General features: G+C 36.0%; 1 protein-coding gene across 2 annotated transcripts in view; it reads right to left on the bottom strand.

The window, feature by feature from the left end:
• Positions 1–21094, bottom strand: part of LOC149796278 (kinase D-interacting substrate of 220 kDa-like) — a 144702-nt gene that overhangs the window by 82974 nt on the left and 40634 nt on the right. For both annotated transcript variants that reach the window (XR_016421651.1, XM_089960916.1), the window contains exons 8-9: positions 15891–15989; positions 14178–14276 (exon numbers count right to left, since the gene is read on the bottom strand). Coding sequence is in view for 1 of the 2 variants with exons in the window: in XM_089960916.1 (XP_089817042.1) it covers positions 14178–14276; positions 15891–15989 (198 nt within the window). In the remaining variant the exon portion in view is untranslated. The remainder of the gene's footprint in view (positions 1–14177; positions 14277–15890; positions 15990–21094) is intronic.

Raw genomic sequence — 21094 nt, forward strand, 5'->3', positions numbered from 1 at the left:
TTAATTTAACTTATAGCTGATTTAATTTAATTGCTTGTTTGTTAGTTTTAAATTTTTCTTAATCCATTACAAGCTATTGTAATGAAACTTTATTTACTGGAAAAAAGTTCAGTTCTGACCGATTTTTTTAATATTTTTACAGTAAACAACTAATAATAGAAACTTTGTACCTAATGCTGACCTAGTTCCTGACCTTGATTCTGAAGCAGTGGTGGTTTCTGGTAAACAACTTTTTTTAAATTTTTAAAAAAATTCTTTGTCAAAGTAAGATTCATAAAGTGGATTCAAGACTATATCTGGAGTATGTGTCAAATAACATGCATCAATTAGGTTTTTCCAGAGGACTGACCCACATCCAGGCATCTGCTGTGCATTGTAGCTAGATTTATTACTTATGTTTTGAGAAAGAATTGTCATTCTTGCTATAACACTGTTTTATGTTGTGACCAGTTTTGGGGCTGATTATTTTATTTTTCTTCAAATTATTTGGATTCCATGAGATCATTTTTCCCTGGAAAAGACAGTTATCAAAATTTACACAGAATTCAAACTGGAATATTATTTTCTGTGATTCAACAAAGAACTGTGACATATCAGTATGATGCTGACCACTGCATACGTCATCACATTCCATTTTGGATTTCATTGGGATTCGAACTCAGTTTCATTTAGACATTTTATTACTAGGACTTCATTTTTTAATTCTTGGATTATTGCTGGATTTGATTTGTAAAACATAAGTTTTTCTAGGGAAATAAATTATTTGTTAAATTTTATAAAGCTTGTTGTCTTCACTTTTTGTTCCCTGCCAGGATGAGAGTTCATACGTTTTGTAAGAGCATAAACACATAACAATACGTGACTTTGTATTATCACATTACAATAAAGGTGGGGGGGAATATGTTTGCCAGAGCTACTAATTGTACAGATGATTCCTCCTAAATAACAACTCTGGTACAAATTAAATTATGATTACGGTCTTACTTTGTATGGTTGGGGTAAACAGGAAGTATTAATTAATTATCCAAAATACATTCAAAGTGAAATGTAATGGTCTGAAGACATATTTATCATGTCATTTAAACAAACTCCCTGAATATATTTCACTAATTGTAAATGGAACATTGTTTTATTGCTAAAGTATAACAGTTCCAAAAGTACTGTTAGATAGCTGAAAGTTTTCATTTGGTAAGTAAAACTGAGTTCAAGAGAAGAATGACAACATGATATTGTGGAAACGAAGAGCCATGAACAAAGCAATCTATATTTATCCACATACTTGACCTACTGGCAGTCCATATTTATCTACAAACATGACCTATTGGCAGTCTATATTTATCCACAAACATGACCTACTGGCAGTCCATATTTATCCACATACATAACCTACTGGCAGTCCATATTTATCTACAAACATGACCTACTGGCAGTCCATATTTATCTACAAACATGACGTGCTGGCAGTCCATATTTATCTACAAACATCACATACTGGCAGCCCATATTTATCCACATACATGACCTACTGGCAGTCATTATTTATCTACAAACATGATATACTGGCAGTCTATATTTATCTACAAACATGACCTACCGGCAGTCTATATTTATCTACAAACATGACCTACTGGCAGTCCATATTTATCTACAAACATGATATACTGGCAGTCCATATTCATCCACAAACATGACCTACTGGCAGTCCATATTTATCTACAAACATGACCTATTGGCAGTCCATATTTATCTACAAACATGACCTACTGACAGTCCATATTTATCCTTAAACATGACCTACTGGCATTCTATATTTATCTACAAACATGACCTACTGGCAGTCCATATTTATCTAAAAACATGACCTACTGGCAGTCCATATTTATCTACAAACATGATATACTGGCAGCCTATATTGATCCATAAACATGATACTGGCAGTCCTTATTTATCCATAAACATGACCTACTGGCAGTCTATATTTATCCATAAACATGACCTACTGAAAGTCCATATTTATCCACATACATGACCTACTGGCAGTCTATATTAATCTACAAACATGACATACTAGCAGTCCATATTTATCCACAAACATGACCTACTGACAGTCCATATTTATCCACATACATGACCTACTGCCAGTCCATATTTATCTACAAACATGACCTACCGGCAGTCTATATTTATCCATAAACATGACCTACTGGCAGTCCATATTTATCCACATACATGACCTACTGGCAGTCTATATTTATCTACAAAGATGACCTACTGCCATATTTATCCACATATATGACCTACTGGCAGTCCATAATTATCTACAAACATGACCTACCGGCAGTCTATATTTATCCAAAAACATGACCTACTGGCAGTCTATATTTATCTACAAACATGATATACTGGCAGTCCATACTTATCCATAAACATGACCTACTGACAGTCCATACTTATCCACATACATGACCTACTGGCAGTCCATATTTATCTACAAACATGACCTACTGGCAGTCCATATTTATCCACATACATGACTTACTGGCAGTCCATCTTTATCTACAAACATGACCTATTGGCAGTCCATATTTATTTACAAACATGACCTACTGGCAGTCCATATTTATCCACATACATGACCTACTGGCAGCCCATATTTATCCAAAAACATAACCTACAGGCAGTCTATATTTATCCATAAACATGACCTACTGACAGTCCATATTTATCCACATACATGACCTACTGGCAGTCCATATTTATCTACAAACATGACCTACTGGCAGTCCATATTTATCTACAAACATTACCTATTGGCAGTCCATATTTATCTACAAAAATGACCTACCGGCAGTCTATATTTATCCATAAACATGCCCTACTGGCAGTCTATATTCATCCACATACATGACTTACTGGCAGTCCATCTTTATCTACAAACATGACCTACTGGCAGTCCATATTTATCTACAAACATGACCTACTGGCAGTCCATATTTATCTACAAACATGACCTAAGAGTAGTCTATATTTATCCATAAACATGACTTACTGGCAGTCTATATTCATCCACATACATGACTTACTGGCAGTCCATCTTTATCTACAAACATGACCTACTGGCAGTCCATATTTATCTACAATAAGACCTACTGGCAGTCCATATTTATCTACAAACATGACCTATTGGCAGTCCATATTTATCTACAAACATGACCTACCAGTAGTCTATATTTATCCATAAACATGACCTACTGGCAGTCCATATTTATCCACATACATGACCTACTGGCAGTCCATATTTATCTACAAACATGACCTATTGGCAGTCCATATTTATCTACAAACATGACCTACCAGTAGTCTATATTTATCCATAAACATGACCTACTGGCAGACCATATTTATCCACATACATGACCTACTGGCAGCCCATATTTATCCACATACATCACCTACTGGCGGTCCATATTTATCTACAAACATGACCTACTGGCAGTCCATATTTATCTACAAACATGACCTATTGGCACTCCATATCTATCTACAAACATGACCTACTGGCAGTCCATATTTATCTACAAACATGACCTACTGGCAGTCCATATTTATCTACAAACATGACCTATTGGCAGTCCATATTTATCCATAAACATTACCTATTGGCAGTCCATATTTATCTACAAAAATGACCTACCGGCAGTCTATATTTATCCATAAACATGCCCTACTGGCAGTCTATATTCATCCACATACATGACTTACTGGCAGTCCATCTTTATCTACAAACATGACCTACTGGCAGTCCATATTTATCTACAAACATGACCTACTGGCAGTCCATATTTATCTACAAACATGACCTATTGGCAGTCCATATTTATCTACAAACATGACCTACTGGCAGTCTATATTTATCCATAAACATGACCTACTGGCAGTCCATATTTATCTACAAACATGACCTACTGGCAGTCTATATTTATCCATGAGCATGACCTACTGGCATTCTATATTTATCTACAAACATGACCTACTGGCATTCTATATTTATCTACAAACATGACCTACTGACAGTCCATATTTATCCATAAACATGGCCTACTGGCAGTCCATATTTATCTACAAACATGACCTACTGACAGTCCATATTTATCCATAAACATGACCTACTGGCAGTCCATATTTATCTACAAACATGACCTAATGGCAGTCCATATTTATCTACAAACATGACCTATTGGCAGTCCATATTTATCCATAAACATGACCTATTGGCAGTCTATATTCATCCATAAACATGACCTACTGGCAGTCCATATTTATCCACATACATGACCTACTGGCAGTCTATATTTATCTACAAACATGACCTACTGGCAGTCCATATTTATCCACATACTTGACCTACTGGCAGTCCATATTTATCTACAAACATGACCTACTGGCACTCCATATTTATCTACAAATATGACCTATTGGCAGTCTATATTTATCTACAAACATGACCTACTGGCAGTCCATATTTATCCACATACATAACCTACTGGCAGTCCATATTTATCTACAAACATGACCTACTGGCAGTCCATATTTATCTACAAACATGACGTACTGGCAGTCCATATTTATCTACAAACATGACATACTGGCAGTCCATATTTATCCACATACATGACCTACTGTCAGTCTATATTTATCTACAAACATGATATACTGGCAGTCTATATTTATCTACAAACATGACCTACCGGCAGTCTATATTTATCTACAAACATGACCTACTGGCAGTCCATATTTATCTACAAACATGATATACTGGCAGTCCATATTTATCCATAAACATGACCTACTGGCAGTCCATATTTATCTACAAACATGACCTATTGGCAGTCCATATTTATCTACAAACATGACCTACTGACAGTCCATATTTATCCTTAAACATGACCTACTGGCATTCTACATTTATCTACAAACATGACCTACTGGCAGTCCATATTTATCTAAAAACATGACCTACTGGCAGTCCAAATTTATCTACAAACATGATATACTGGCAGCCTATATTGATCCATAAACATGACCTACTGGCAGTCCTTATTTATCCATAAACATGACCTACTGGCCGTCCATATTTATCCACATACATGACCTACTGGCAGTCTATATTAATCTACAAACATAACATACTAGCAGTCCATATTTATCCACAAACATGACCTACTCACAGTCCATATTTCTCCACATACATGATCTACTGGCAGTCCATATTTATCTACAAACATGACCTACTGGCAGTCTATATTTATCCATAAACATGACCTACTGGCAGTCCATATTTATCCACATACATGACCTACTGGCAGTCTATATTTATCTACAAACATGACCTACTGGCAGTCCATATTTATCCACATACATGACCTACTGGCAGTCCATATTTATTTACAAACATGACCTACCGGCAGTCTATATTTATCCAAAAACATGACCTACTGGCAGTCAATATTTATCCATAAACATGACCTACTGACAGTCCATATTTATCCACATACATGACCTACTGGCAGTCCATATTTATCTACAAACATGACCTACTGGCAGTCCATATATATCCACAGACATGACTTACTGGCAGTCCATCTTCATCTACAAACATGACCTATTGGCAGTCCATATTTATTTACAAACATGAATTACTGGCAGTCCATATTTATCCACATACATGACCTACTGGCAGCCCATATTTATCCAAAAACATGACCTACTGACAGTCTATATTTATCCATAAACATGACCTACTGACAGTCCATATTTATCCACATACATGACCTACTGGCAGTCCATATTTATCTACAAACATGACTTATTGGCAGTCCATATTTATCTACAAACATGACCTACTGGCAGTCCATATTTATCTACAAAAATGACCTACCGGCAGTCTATATTTAGCCATAAACATGCCCTACTGGCAGTCTATATTCATCCACATACATGACTTACTGGCAGTCCATCTTTATCTACAAACATGACCTACTGGCAGTCCATATTTATCTACAAACATGACCTACTGGCAGTCCATATTTATCTACAAACATGACCTATTGGCAGTCCATATTTATCTACAAACATGACCTAAGAGTAGTCTATATTTATCCATAAACATGACTTACTGGCAGTCAATATTCATCCACATACATGACTTACTGGCAGTCCATCTTTATCTACAAACATGACCTATTGGCAGTCCATATTTATCTACAATAAGACCTACTGGCAGTCCATATTTATCTACAAACATGACCTATTGGCAGTCCATATTTATCTACAAACATGACCTACCCGTAGTCTATATTTATCCATAAACATGACCTACTGGCAGTCCATATTTATCCACATACATGACCTACTGGCAGTCCATATTTATCTACAAACATGACCTATTGGCAGTCCATATTTATCTACAAACATGACCTACCAGTAGTCTATATTTATCCATAAACATGACCTACTGGCAGACCATATTTATCCACATCCATGACCTACTGGCAGCCCATATTTATCCACATACATGACCTACTGGCAGTCCATATTTATCTACAAACATGACCTACTGGCAGTCCATATTTATCTACAAACATGACCTATTGGCACCCCATATTTATCTACAAATATGACCTATTGGCAGTCCATATTTATTTACAAACATGACCTACTGGCAGTGCATATTTATCCAAAAACATGACCTACTGGCAGTCTATATTTATCCATAAACATGACCTACTGACAGTCCATATTTATCCACATACATGACCTACTGGCAGTCCATATTTATCTACAAACATGACCTATTGGCAGTCCATATTTATCCATAAACATTACCTATTGGCAGTCCATATTTATCTACAAAAATGACCTACCAGCAGTCTATATTTATCCATAAACATGCCCTACTGGCAGTCTATATTCATCCACATACATGACTTACTGGCAGTCCATCTTTATCTACAAACATGACCTACTGGCAGTCCATATTTATCTACAAACATGACCTACTGGCAGTCCATATTTATTTACAAACATGACCTACTGGCAGTCTATATTTATCCATAAACATGACCTACTGGCAGTCCATATTTATCTACAAACATGACCTATTGGCAGTCTATATTTATCTACAAACATGACCTACTGGCAGTCCATATTTATCCATGAGCATGACCTACTGGCATTCTATATTTATCTACAAACATGACCTACTGGCAGTCTATATTTATCTACAAACATGACCTACTGACAGTCCATATTTATCCATAAACATCGCCTACTGGCAGTCCATATTTATCTACAAACATGACCTACTGACAGTCCATATTTATCTACAAACATGAACTACTGGCAGTCCATATTTATCTACAAACATGACCTATTGGCAGTCCATATTTATCCATAAACATGACCTATTGGCAGTCTATATTTATCCATAAACATGACCTACTGGCAGTCCATATTTATCCACATACATGACCTACTGGCAGTCTATATTTATCTACAAACATGACCTACTGGCAGTCCATATTTATCCACATACATGACCTACTGGCAGTCCATATTTATCTACAAACATGACCTACTGGCACTCCATATTTATCTACAAACATGACCTATTGGCAGTCTATATTTATCTACAAACATGACCTACTGGCAGTCCATATTTATCCACATACATAACCTACTGGCAGTCCATATTTATCTACAAGCATGACCTGCTGGCAGTCCATATTTATCTACAAACATGACGTACTGGCAGTCCATATTTATCTACAAACATGACATACTGGCAGTCCATATTTATCCACATACATGACCTACTGTCAGTCTATATTTATCTACAAACATGATATACTGGCAGTCTATATTTATCTACAAACATGACCTACCGGTAGTCTGTATTTATCTACAAACATGACCTACTGGCAGTCCATATTTATCTACAAACATGATATACTGGCAGTCCAGATTTATCCATAAACATGACCTACTGGCAGTCCATATTTATCTACAAACATGACCTATTGGCAGTCCATCTTTATCTACAAACATGACCTACTGACAGTCCATATTTATCCTTAAACATGACCTACTGGCATTCTATATTTATCTACAAACATGACCTACTGGCAGTCCATATTTATCTAAAAACATGACCTTCTGGCAGTCCATATTTATCTACAAACATGATATACTGGCAGCCTATATTGATCCATAAACATGACCTACTGGCAGTCCTTATTCATCCATAAACATGACCTAGTGGTAGTCCATATTTATCCACATACATGACCTACTGGCAGTCTATATTAATCTACAAACATGACATACTAGCAGTCCATATTTATCCACAAACATGATCTACTGACAGTCCATATTTATCCACATACATGACCTACTGGCAGTCCATATTTATCTACAAACATGACCTACTGGCAGTCTATCTTTATCCATAAACATGACCTACTGGCAGTCCATATTTATCCACATACATGACCTACTGGCAGTCTATATTTATCTACAAACATGACCTACTGGCAGTCCATATTTATCCACATACATGACCTACTGGCAGTCCATATTTATCTACAAACATGACCTACCGGCAGTCTATATTTATCCAAAAACATGACCTACTGGCAGTCCATATTTATCCATAAACATGACCTACTGACAGTCCATATTTATCCACATACATGACCTACTGGCAGTCCATATTTATCTACAAACATGACCTACTGGCAGTCCATATTTATCTACAAACATTACCTATTGGCAGTCCATATTTATCTACAAAAATGACCTACCGGGAGTCTATATTTAGCCATAAACATGCCCTACTGGCAGTCTATATTCATCCACATACATGACTTACTGACAGTCCATCTTTATCTACAAACATGACCTACTGGCAGTCCATATTTATCTACAAACATGACCTACTGGCAGTCCATCTTTATCTACAAACATGACCTATTGGCAGTCCATATTTATCTACAATAAGACCTACTGGCAGTCCATATTTATCTACAAACATGACCTATTGGCAGTCCATATTTATCTACAAACATGACCTACCAGTAGTCTATATTTATCCATAAACATGACCTACTGGCAGTCCATATTTATCCACATACATGACCTACTGGCAGTCCATATTTATCTACAAACATGACCTATTGGCAGTCCATATTTATCTACAAACATGACCTGCCAGTAGTTTATATTTATCCATAAACATGACCTACTGGCAGACCATATTTATCCACATACATGACCTACTGGCAGCCCATATTTATCCACATACATGACCTACTGGCAGTCCATATTTATCTACAAACATGACCTACTGGAAGTCCATATTTATCTACAAACATGACCTATTGGCACCCCATATTTATCTACAAATATGACCTATTGGCAGTCCATATTTATTTACAAACATGACCTACTGGCAGTCCACATTTATCCAAAAACATGACCTACTGGCAGTCTATATTTATCCATAAACATGACCTACTGACAGTCCATATTTATCCACATACATGACCTACTGGCAGTCCATATTTATCTACAAACATGACCTCCTGGCAGTGCATATTTATCTACAAACATGACCTATTGGCAGTCCATATTTATCCATAAACATTACCTATTGGCAGTCCATATTTATCTACAAAAATGACCTACCGGCAGTCTATATTTATCCATAAACATGCCCTACTGGCAGTCTATATTCATCCACATACATGACTTACTGGCAGTCCATCTTTATCTACAAACATGACCTACTGGCAGTCCATATTTATCTACAAACATGACCTACTGGCAGTCCATATTTATCTACAAACATGACCTATTGGCAGTCCATATTTATCTACAAACATGACCTACTGGCAGTCTATATTTATCTACAAACATGACCTATTGGCAGTCTATATTTATCTACAAACATGACCTACTGGCAGTCTATATTTATCCATGAGCATGACCTACTGGCATTCTATATTTATCTACAAACATGACCTACTGGCAGTGTATATTTATCTACAAATATGACCTACTGACAGTCCATATTTATCCATAAACATGGCCTACTGGCAGTCCATATTTATCTACAAACATGACCTACTGACAGTCCATATTTATCCATAAACATGACCTACTGGCAGTCCATATTTATCTACAAACATGACCTACTGGCAGTCCATATTTATCTACAAACATGACCTATTGGCAGTCCATATTCATCCATAAACATGACCTATTGGCAGTCTATATTTATCCATAAACATGACCTACTGGCAGTCCATATTTATCCACATACATGACCTACTGGCATTCTATATTTATCTACAAACATGACCTACTGGCAGTCCATATTTATCCACATACATGACCTACTGGCAGTCCATATTTATCTACAAACATGACCTACTGGCACTCCATATTTATCTACAAACATGACCTATTGGCAGTCCATATTTATCTACAAACATGACCTACTGGCAGTCTATATTTATCCACAAACATGACCTACTGGTAGTCCATATTTATCCACATACATACGTACTGGCAGTCTATATTTATCTACAAACACGACCTACTTGGAGTCCATATTTATCTACAAACATGACCTACTGGCAGTCTATATTAATCTACAAACATGACATACTAGCAGTCCATATTAATCTAGAAACATGACCTACTGGCAGTCCATATTTATCTACAAACATGAACTACTGGCAGTCCATATTTATCTACAAACATGACCTACTGGCGGTCTATATTTATCCATAAACATGACCAACTGGCAGTCCATATTTATCTACAAACATGACCTACTGGCAGTCTATATTTATCCATGAGCATGACCTACTGGCAGTCCATATTTATCTACAAACATGACCTACTGGCAGTCTATATTTATCTACAAACATGACCTACTGGCAGTCCATATTTATCCACATACATGACCTACTGGCAGTCTATATTTATCTACAAACATGACCTACTGGCAGTCCATATTTATCTACAAACATGACCTACTGGCAGCTAATATATATATCTACGAACATGACCTACTGGCAATCCATATTGATCTACAAACATGACCTACTGGCGGTCCATATTTATCCATAAACATGACCTACTGGCAGTCCATATTTATCTACAAACATGACCTACTGGCAGTCTATATTTATCCATAAGCATGACCTACTGGCAGTCCATATTGATCTACAAATATGACCTACTGGCAGTCTACATTTATCCATGAGCAAGACCTACTGGCAGTCCATATTTATCTACAAACATGACCTACTGGCAGTCCATATTTATCTACATACATGACATACCGGCAGTCCATATATATATCCACATACATGACCTACTGGCAGTCTATATTTATCCATAAACATGACTTACTTGCAGTCCATATTGGTCTACAAACATGACCTATTGGGAGTCTATATTTATCCATAAACAGGACTTACTGGCAGTCTATATTTATCCATAAACATGACCTACTGGCAGTCTATATTTATCCATAAACATGACCGACTGGCAGTCCATATTTATCTACAAACATGACCTACTGGCAGTCCATATTTATCTACAAACATGACCTACCGGCAGTCTATATTTATCTACAAACATGACCTACTGGCAGTCTATATTTATCTACAAACATGACATACCGGCAGTCTATATTTATCTACAAACATGACCTACTGGCAGTCCATATTTATCTACAAACATGATATACTGGCAGTCCATATTTATCCACATACATGACCTACTGGCAGTCTATATTTATCTACAAACATCACGTACTGGAAGTCTATACTTATCTACAAACATGACCTACTGCATACATGCCATACCCTGGCAAGGAAAAAGTGTAATCCAAGTGGAAAGAAAGAGTAATCCAAGCAGAAAGAGTAATCTATCCATAAACATGACCTACCGGCAGTCTATATTTATCTACAAACATGACATACCGGCAGTCTATATTTATCTACAAACATGACCTACTGGCAGTCCATATTTATCTACAAACATGATATACTGGCAGTCCATATTTATCCACATACATGACCTACTGGCAGTCTATATTTATCTACAAACATCACGTACTGGCAGTCTATACTTATCTACAAACATGACCTACTGCATACATGCCATACCCTGGCAAGGAAAAAGTGTAATCCAAGTGGAAAGAAAGAGTAATCCAAGCAGAAAGAGTAATCTATCCATAAACATGACCTACCGGCAGTCTATATTTATCTACAAACATGACCTACTGGCAGTCTATATTTATCTACAAACATGACATACCGGCAGTCTATATTTATCTACAAACATGACCTACTGGCAGTCCATATTTATCTACAAACATGATATACTGGCAGTCCATATTTATCCACATACATGACCTACTGGCAGTCTATATTTATCTACAAACATCACGTACTGGCAGTCTATACTTATCTACAAACATGACCTACTGCATACATGCCATACCCTGGCAAGGAAAAAGTGTAATCCAAGTGGAAAGAAAGAGTAATCCAAGCAGAAAGAGTAATCCACATAATAACATGATAAAAATTCAATGAGCATATGTACAAAATGATTTATTTATCCCTCTGGACTTTTAACATCAATTACTGCTTCAAGTTTTCATATATAACACTTTGAGCTTTAAAAAGCAACAGACTTTTGTATTGCATTTCAAAACACTTTGTACCAGCTGAGACTATGAATGTTTTGCACACTAGTAGAGCTCTAAGTGCTGGGTTACTGAGCCTGGATCTGAATTCAGTTTTATTTATGTTATCAATACTGAACAATCACAGTTACATTTATTCAAAGCGTTATCAAGCAAATAAAAAAATGTTTTCTCCAGTGGAATCTACTGTTAATTCTGGTAATGAAAAAAGAGCACTCTAACTTTGCCCTTTTCGTTGTCAAAGTCTCTTACACTGACTCTAAAAAGAGTGTATGGCTTTATAGCTCTTCGATACACATGTAGCAAAGTTACCCAGTGCAGTGCACTATAAATAGAACACCTGTTACCTATTCAACTCCATACACACTGTTAAGCAGTGCAGTGTATGTTACGTTTAACAGCAATTTTAACCATTTTACATTTTTGGTACACATCTATTATGTATGGAAAAATTTAAGAGTAAAGTCTGATCATTATAGCTGTGTAATTATTTTTCATGGAAGAATTTTTATGTGCTTTAGAATCTTGAGAGAATTTGTTCACTGTCAAGTCAGTGAAGCCGTGTGACCAACCGTAGCTGCCATATCTCATACTCTAAATTTACAAGTTCTTTGTTTGCGTCTACACCACAAAGTCATCTGAATTTGATAATTTATAAAAATTAATTACTGCCTACATAAATATCACAGCCTTTACCTAAGTTATTGAAGCTTTCATAGTTGTGATACTAATTGTGAAAACTCGAGTAAGTACTGAACGAAATCTGCGACCTCCATTTTGGAGAGTGGAGAATAAGACCCAGTTACTTTAAATTGCAGATTTTGACCAGAGCATAAACAGCGACCACGTGATCTGACGTAATGGTCATTCACAGCAATGAATGTAGTATCTAATAGGGTTTTTTCCTAGAAGGTGGCACTACAAAATCCCACTAAAAATGGCTGATGTTTACAGCAGGCATCAAAAGGCACTTCCATGAGAATGGTGTAGATGCGTCCAAAGGCACTTGTATACGAATGGAGTAGAGGCGTCCAAAGGCGCTTGCATGAGAAAACAAATTATTAATTTTTTTGGGGGGTGGTATACCGAAAATGCGTAATCTGAATACAGATACACGTAAGGCATAATTAATTTAGGGAAAAAAAGCGGAATGATTACGCCAAAAGCGTAACGGTTGGCATGTATGCTACTGGCAGTCTATATTTATCTACATACATGACGTACTGGCAGTCTATATTTATCTACAAACATGACCTACTGGCAAAGACAAAATCAGGCTAAAACAATCAAACAACATTGGATAAATAATATTCATGACAAAGAATGTGTTTCTTTTTACAGAGGTACAAGGTACTATCAAAAATCAGAGGAAACATGTATCAAAAGCACTCACCTTGTCTGCCACATTGACATAGGCATCTTTGGCAAGTAATTCCTGTACAATCTCGGCAAAACCTTCCTTGGCAGCAATACACAGTGAGGTTAAGCCATCCTGAGGAAGAGATTTTTCAACAACAAAAAAATCACATAAAATAATTGAAAGTTTTCAATAATTTGAAACCAGCTTTTTAAATATAGCAATTACTCCAGACTTGACAGCTAAGTTTCAAAGCCCTGCATCCCTAGATTTCTTGCTGATTTTTGACATAACGTTGCAAATTGTGTGAAATTTACCCATCATTAACACCAAGCTTCTTAACTTGTCTGGGTGTGTCCATGCTATTTCTGTTGTTTCTGCAAACAGAGCTTGATCCAAGACAACTGCAATTTCTGAGCTATGTTAAATCAGGCAGGAAAAATAGAAAAATAGTTGCCAATCTGAAAAATGGCTTTTAGCTTGAACCTGGAATGTCCATTACATGATTACAAACAGTTACAACATCACTCTAACAAAAAACCACAGTCTCTCAATTTGACAGTCAAATCTGATCTTGCTCATGGACTATTAGTAGTTAAATATGATCTGGCTCACAGACTATTTGTACCGTATATACTTGCATATTGGCCCATTTGCATATAAGCCGACCCCCAAACTGAACAGGTATAAACACTAAAAAAGTGCATGACTCGCATATAAGCCGACCCAAAACTCCGAGACATCTCAAGATGCATGAGGTAAGTTCTAAATGCATTTATTTAGGCGAACTTATATTTTACAAAATTACATGTATATTTATCTCAAGGTTAGAGTGCATGAGTATTAAAAAGAAATGGCATGAACTTGTTTGAAAAGTAATTTATTTCATTTTCTGTTCTCTTATTGTTTAATTTAAATTTGTGTATAACCTGCTGTGTATAACGGCAAACCTGCTGTGAAGCACTGATGAATCAAACTTGTATTGTTTTCAGATATGATCAAAAGCATATAAAAATGACACAAATGTCATTTACTGTGATAGACTAGGTCAACCCAATCCTACAGCTCTCTTAAGTCATGTATATTTATATGAACATGAACATGCTATGAAAATGAGGTGACTTTATGAAAAGGGGTCAGGTATGAGATTTAGTGCCAATGAGTGAGTTTAATGTTCTAAATTTCAATTCTGGAGCATGTTTTGTACATAATTTAATAAAAATCTTTTCCTATGTCAACACCAGAAATATCTTTGGCTTTGCCACTGGTTAAAATATCATGTTTTTGGTACCACACGATGAAATATATCTGGTATTAACACAGGATAAGAAAATATCCTCTATGCATTTAGAATATGGAACCCAAGGTCCTTAGTAGTATTGAGAATATGGTCTCCAAAGATGTATTACCCTAAAGTCCTAAACTGTATTACCCTAAAGTCCCAAACTGTATTACCCTAAAGTCCTAAACTGTATTACCCTAAAGTCCCAAACTGTATTACCCCAAAGTCCTAAACTGTATTACCCTAAAGTCCTAAACTGTATTACCCTAATTACCCTAAAGTCCTAAACTGTATTACCCTAAAGTCCTAAACTGTATTACCCTAAAGTCCTAAAGTGTATTACCCAAAAGTCCTAAAGTGTATTACCCTAAAGTCCTAAACTGTATTACCCTAAAGTCCAAAACTGTATTACCCTAAAGTCAAAAAGTGTATGCTGTACAAGTGAAATATTAACCAAGAATCTATACCTTGTCTGTGGCATTAACATTGTTATCTTGTTCGAGTAAAGCCTGCACCACTTCAGTGAATCCACCTTTAGTTGCAACCAGGAGTGCTGTCAAGGAATTCTGAAAACAGAGCAAAACAGTAATGTAAATCAACATGCTACCAAAAATTGATAGAACTAAATTGTTGGATGAAAAATCCATTTTAAACTGTCAAAAATTGTTCTTGCGTAGACATAGACTTGACAGTAAAATGCTTTTAGGCCCCAATGGGAAACAATAAGAATGAAAGAATCTGAACAGAAAATAGATATCCAGGTGTCATGAGAAAATCTTATATTCTCTTTTCTGTTATTAATATGCAAGATAAGGAACATTTCCAGTTCAATTATAATTGTTTGAAACAAAATGTTTAATTACAATTTGACATCCTGATAAAACAAGGACACCAAAAATATCTGCCTAACTTAAAAACAAAAATGTAATTGATTATAGTAAAACTAATAAGTTGTGATGGTAAAAGCTCCCTTGCATTTAAAACCAGGAGAGACCTTTACTGTTTGGAACACTGAGCTTATTGTGATCTGATCCCTGTGCCATGTTACAACAATTACTTGGCCAAATATTAGAAAATACTGTTTTCCCAAATTTTTGTTGGGCACCAATTTTTTGTTGTTGATTTTGTTGTTGCTTCAAACTATGAATTAACACCCCAACAAAAAATTAGCCACATATTGTTTAGACCCTAATATGCCCATCAGATAACTAGTGACATGTGGTATGGAGCACCCCAGTGCTCAATTTGATAAACTTCATTACTGTAATTTGGTAATATAATACTAGCTTTTATATCATGTTTTATTTAAAGCTTCTTAAAAAAAAAGAATTTTAAAGCATTTTATATTGTTTCAATGTACACAACATCTGGTAGCTCTCATTTCCACTCATTACCATAAATCTATATGATTGTTGAGATACAGAAACTAGGAAAAACATGTACTCAAACACTAATATTACCTGAAAAATGAAAAAAATAAAATAAATGATACAAGCATGTGAAAATTAGCTTTAATATTTATTTCAATTAATCCTTCATCCAAATGAAAACCAACATTGTAAAACACTTGAAGCACAATCCTGAAATTGCTGGGAAAAAAGGTCCAGCCTTTTGCAAAGCCATGAATAATTAAGTCTGATTTTTCAGTTTTGCATGAGCTGCAATTATTCAATCAGCAAGGATCAGCTAGACTGACAGCCCACTGATACAGTGCATTGGTCATTGCCAGTGACACCTAGACAGACAGCCCACTAATAGAGTACACTGGTCATTGCCAGTGACAACCAGACAGACAGCCCACTAATACAGTACATTGGTCATTGCCAGCGACACCTTCCTTTTCCCTGACAGTGACTATTACATGCTTAACATACCTGGTTTTTTAATTCTTCTTTGTAGTCTTGATTTATTGTCAAGTTTAGGGGCTGAAGCAGCTATAATAACCAATTGCCTTAATGTTGTTGGCTGCATCAGCCCCCATTCAAGTTGAGCATGGCTTAAGTGGTTCATCTTGACAGGTTTAATTTATCCCCATATGTGATGTAGTGTTGTTTTAATCATTCAAGTTTCTACAGTTTTTGTTGTTGTGATAGATTTTATCTTTTGTATTTTTTTACTTTGGGTATTTGTAGAAATCAATCCATGCTATTAAATACTGTACCTATAAATACGCCAATTTTGACAGGCAAATACATGAAATTAAATACTTATAAATATGCAAATTTGGACAGGAAAATCCATGAAATCAATTAACTATAAATATGCAAACTCTTACAGGAAAATCCATGAAATTCAATACAGCACCTATACAAAGCAAACTTTGGCAGACAAATCCATGCATTTACACACCCATAAAGATGCCAATTTTGACAGGAAAATCAGTGCTATTAAATACCTATAAATATGCAAACTTTGGCAGGCAAATCCCTGCTATTAAGTACTGTACCTATACATATGCAAACTTTGACATTAAAATCCATTATTAAATACCTATACATATGCAAACTTTGACAGGAAAATCCGTTATTAAATACCTATAAATATGCATACTTTGACAAGAAAATCTCTGCTTTTAAATACCTACAAATATACATACCTTGACAGGAAAATCAGTTATTAAATACCTACAAATATGCATACTTTGACTGGAAAATCTATTATTAAATACAAATATGCATACTTTGATAGGAAAATCTGTGCTATTAAATACCTATAAATATGCATACTATGACAGAAAAATCTGTGCTATTAAATACTTATAAATATGCATACTATGACAGAAAAATCTGTCCTATTAAATACCTACAAATATGCATACTTTGACAGAAAAATCTGTGCTATTAAATACCTACAAATATGCATACTTTGACAGAAAAATCTGTGCTATTAAATACCTACAAATATGCATACTATGACAGAAAAATCTGTGCTATTAAATACCTACAAATATGCATACTATGACAGAAAAATCTGTGCTATTAAATACCTACAAATATGCATACTTTGACAGAAAAATCTGTGCTATTAAATACCTATAAATATGCATACCATGACAGAAAAATCTGTGCTATTAAATACCTATAAATATGCATACTTTGACAGAAAAATCTGTGCTATTAAATACCTATAAATATGCATACTATGACAGAAAAATCTGTGCTATTAAATACCTACAAATTTGCATACTTTGACAGAAAAATCTGTGCTATTAAATACCTACAAATATGCATACTATGACAGAAAAATCTGTGCTATTAAATACCTATAAATATGCATACTTTGACAGAAAAATCTGTGCTATTAAATACCTACAAATATGCGTACTCTGACAGGAAAATCTGTGCTATTAAATACCTATAAATATGCATACTTTGACAGAAAAATCTGTGCTATTAAATACCTATAAATATGAGAATGTTGGCAGCCAAATCCGTGAATTTAAGTACTCATGAAAATATCTTCCTTTACAAAGCCATAAAAACTGAGACCCACAAACATAAATGAACGTACGGTATGTCTGAAGTTTTGTATATGAAAATAAAGCATATTAATGTCAATGGCTAACTTAAAATCTTCCATGCGTGTTTATTTATTATACTGGAAACATTTGCTTGTGTTTTACAAGATGTCCCCAGGTGAAGTTAATTACTAATGTAAGTTTTGTTCATCCACATAAGCAATGGAAAAGTTTATAGACTAAACAAGAATTATGAAACTCAACCGACACTAATTTAACTACTTTTAGCACCAAAAAACAGAAAAGTTTCTGGGTAATTTAGGCTTTGAGCTATTACACATTTCCTATACTTTATCTCAGTCTGTGGGACTTTCAAGCTATTACACATTTCCTATACTTTATCTCAGTCTGTCGGACTTTTAAGCTACTACACATTTTCTATACCTTATCTTAGTCTGTGGGACTTTCAAGCTACTACACATTTCCTATACTTTATCTCAGTCTGTGGGACTTTTAAGCTATTACACATTTCCTATACTTTATCTCAGTCTGTGGGACTTTCAAGCTACTACACATTTCCTATACTTTATCTTAGTCTGAGGGACTTTCAAGCTATTACACATTTCCTACAATTTATCTCAGTCTGTGGGACTTTCAAGCTACTACACATTTCCTATACTTTATCTTAGTCTGAGGGACTTTCAAGCTATTACACATTTCCTACAATTTATCTCAGTCTGTGGGACTTTCAAGATGACTATGGCAAGCTATCCCATCAGTTACTGTCTGTGGTAAGAGAACTTTGTTTTTCATCAAGACGTATACTTTCAGTGATAATATGTATCTGATCATATTTACATTAGAAATGTAACTTCTGTAATTAAATGTGTGTGTGTGATGTGTGTGTGATTTGGATTTTTAATGTAGCTTTAACAATTTTTCAGTCATATTGCTATGATGCCTACAGTGTGGCAGTTTAAAGAGATGTCTAGCACTGGGGCATCATGCTGCATGATGTCCCACCCAGTCACATTATCCCGACACCAGGCCAATCAGTCCCAACACTAACCTCTTGAATGCTGAGCACCTAGCAAGGCAGCTCTTAGTACCATTTTTATCAGTCTCTGGTATGACTCGGCCTGTGTTTTGAACCCGTAATTTCCTGCATAAGTGACAGACCTTCTAACCACAAGGTTACTAGAGTGGTCTATGCAATTAAACAAATCCTGTTTTCAAGAAATAAAAAGTTTCTTTCCAGTCTATGTACTATAAAGACTAGATTAATATTGGAAAAAATCTCAAATATATCATTATAATTACATCCTGCTTGCATTAGGTGGCTACTTCTGTCATGGATTTGACAGATAAAGACTGAGATACCATCATAATTAACTCCTGCTTGCATTAGGTGGTTACCTCTGTCCTGGATTTGACAGATATAGACTGAGATACCATTATAATGGGTGGGGTGTGAGGTCTGGGCCTGATGTTCCATTCACAAAAGAAAAGTGAAGCGTCTCTCACAGCCTCTCCTTTCCAGGTGTAGTGATAGCTGTGGGACCAGTGTCTGGCTCTGCTGGGCAAGAGGTTACTTGCATATGGTCTCTCCTACACTACTGTGTCCACAGCAACACCACCATACGGGGCCCTGTTTTCACAGAACCTGATGTGTGGCGCAAACGAGTGTCCGGCGGTATAACTGGGTGGGCAGACTGGGCTCATTAGCCTTGGTAGGCAGCCAGTCTAAGAGAAGGAAAACTGACTCCAAACCCGGGCTGATGGAGCTTGTTGCCTTGCCAGGCAGTTAGTCTAGGAGAAGGAAACTCTGAGTTCAAACCCATGAAGTGCCAAGGATGATGGCTCCGCTGCCTTGTGTGTATCTTTGGGAGAAAGAAAGGCTATGGGAGTAAAGCCAGACAGAAAATCCAGAGGTGAGTGGCTAGATGTCAACTAAGACTTCCTTCCGGCAGCTTCTGCATCTGAACTGGTGCCAAATGTCATGCTGAGCATTCCTTTGGACCCCACCAGCAAGGACAAGAAGGGGATCCTGATGTCTGGGCAGCCCAGGATCTCCATACTCCATGCCCAGGCTTGCATTCTGGAGAGGACACGGAAGCTGGTATGTCTACCGATTGGTGTAGAGAAGGGGTGCCATAGGTCAGCTTTGACGATGGAAGGGATCATCGCATCCCACTGGCCAGCTACTGCCAGACA

The sequence above is a fragment of the Sinohyriopsis cumingii genome, chromosome 6 (assembly GCF_028554795.1).
Source record: "Sinohyriopsis cumingii isolate HCF-2022 chromosome 6, ASM2855479v2, whole genome shotgun sequence".
Taxonomy (NCBI): Eukaryota; Metazoa; Mollusca; class Bivalvia; order Unionida; family Unionidae; genus Sinohyriopsis; species Sinohyriopsis cumingii.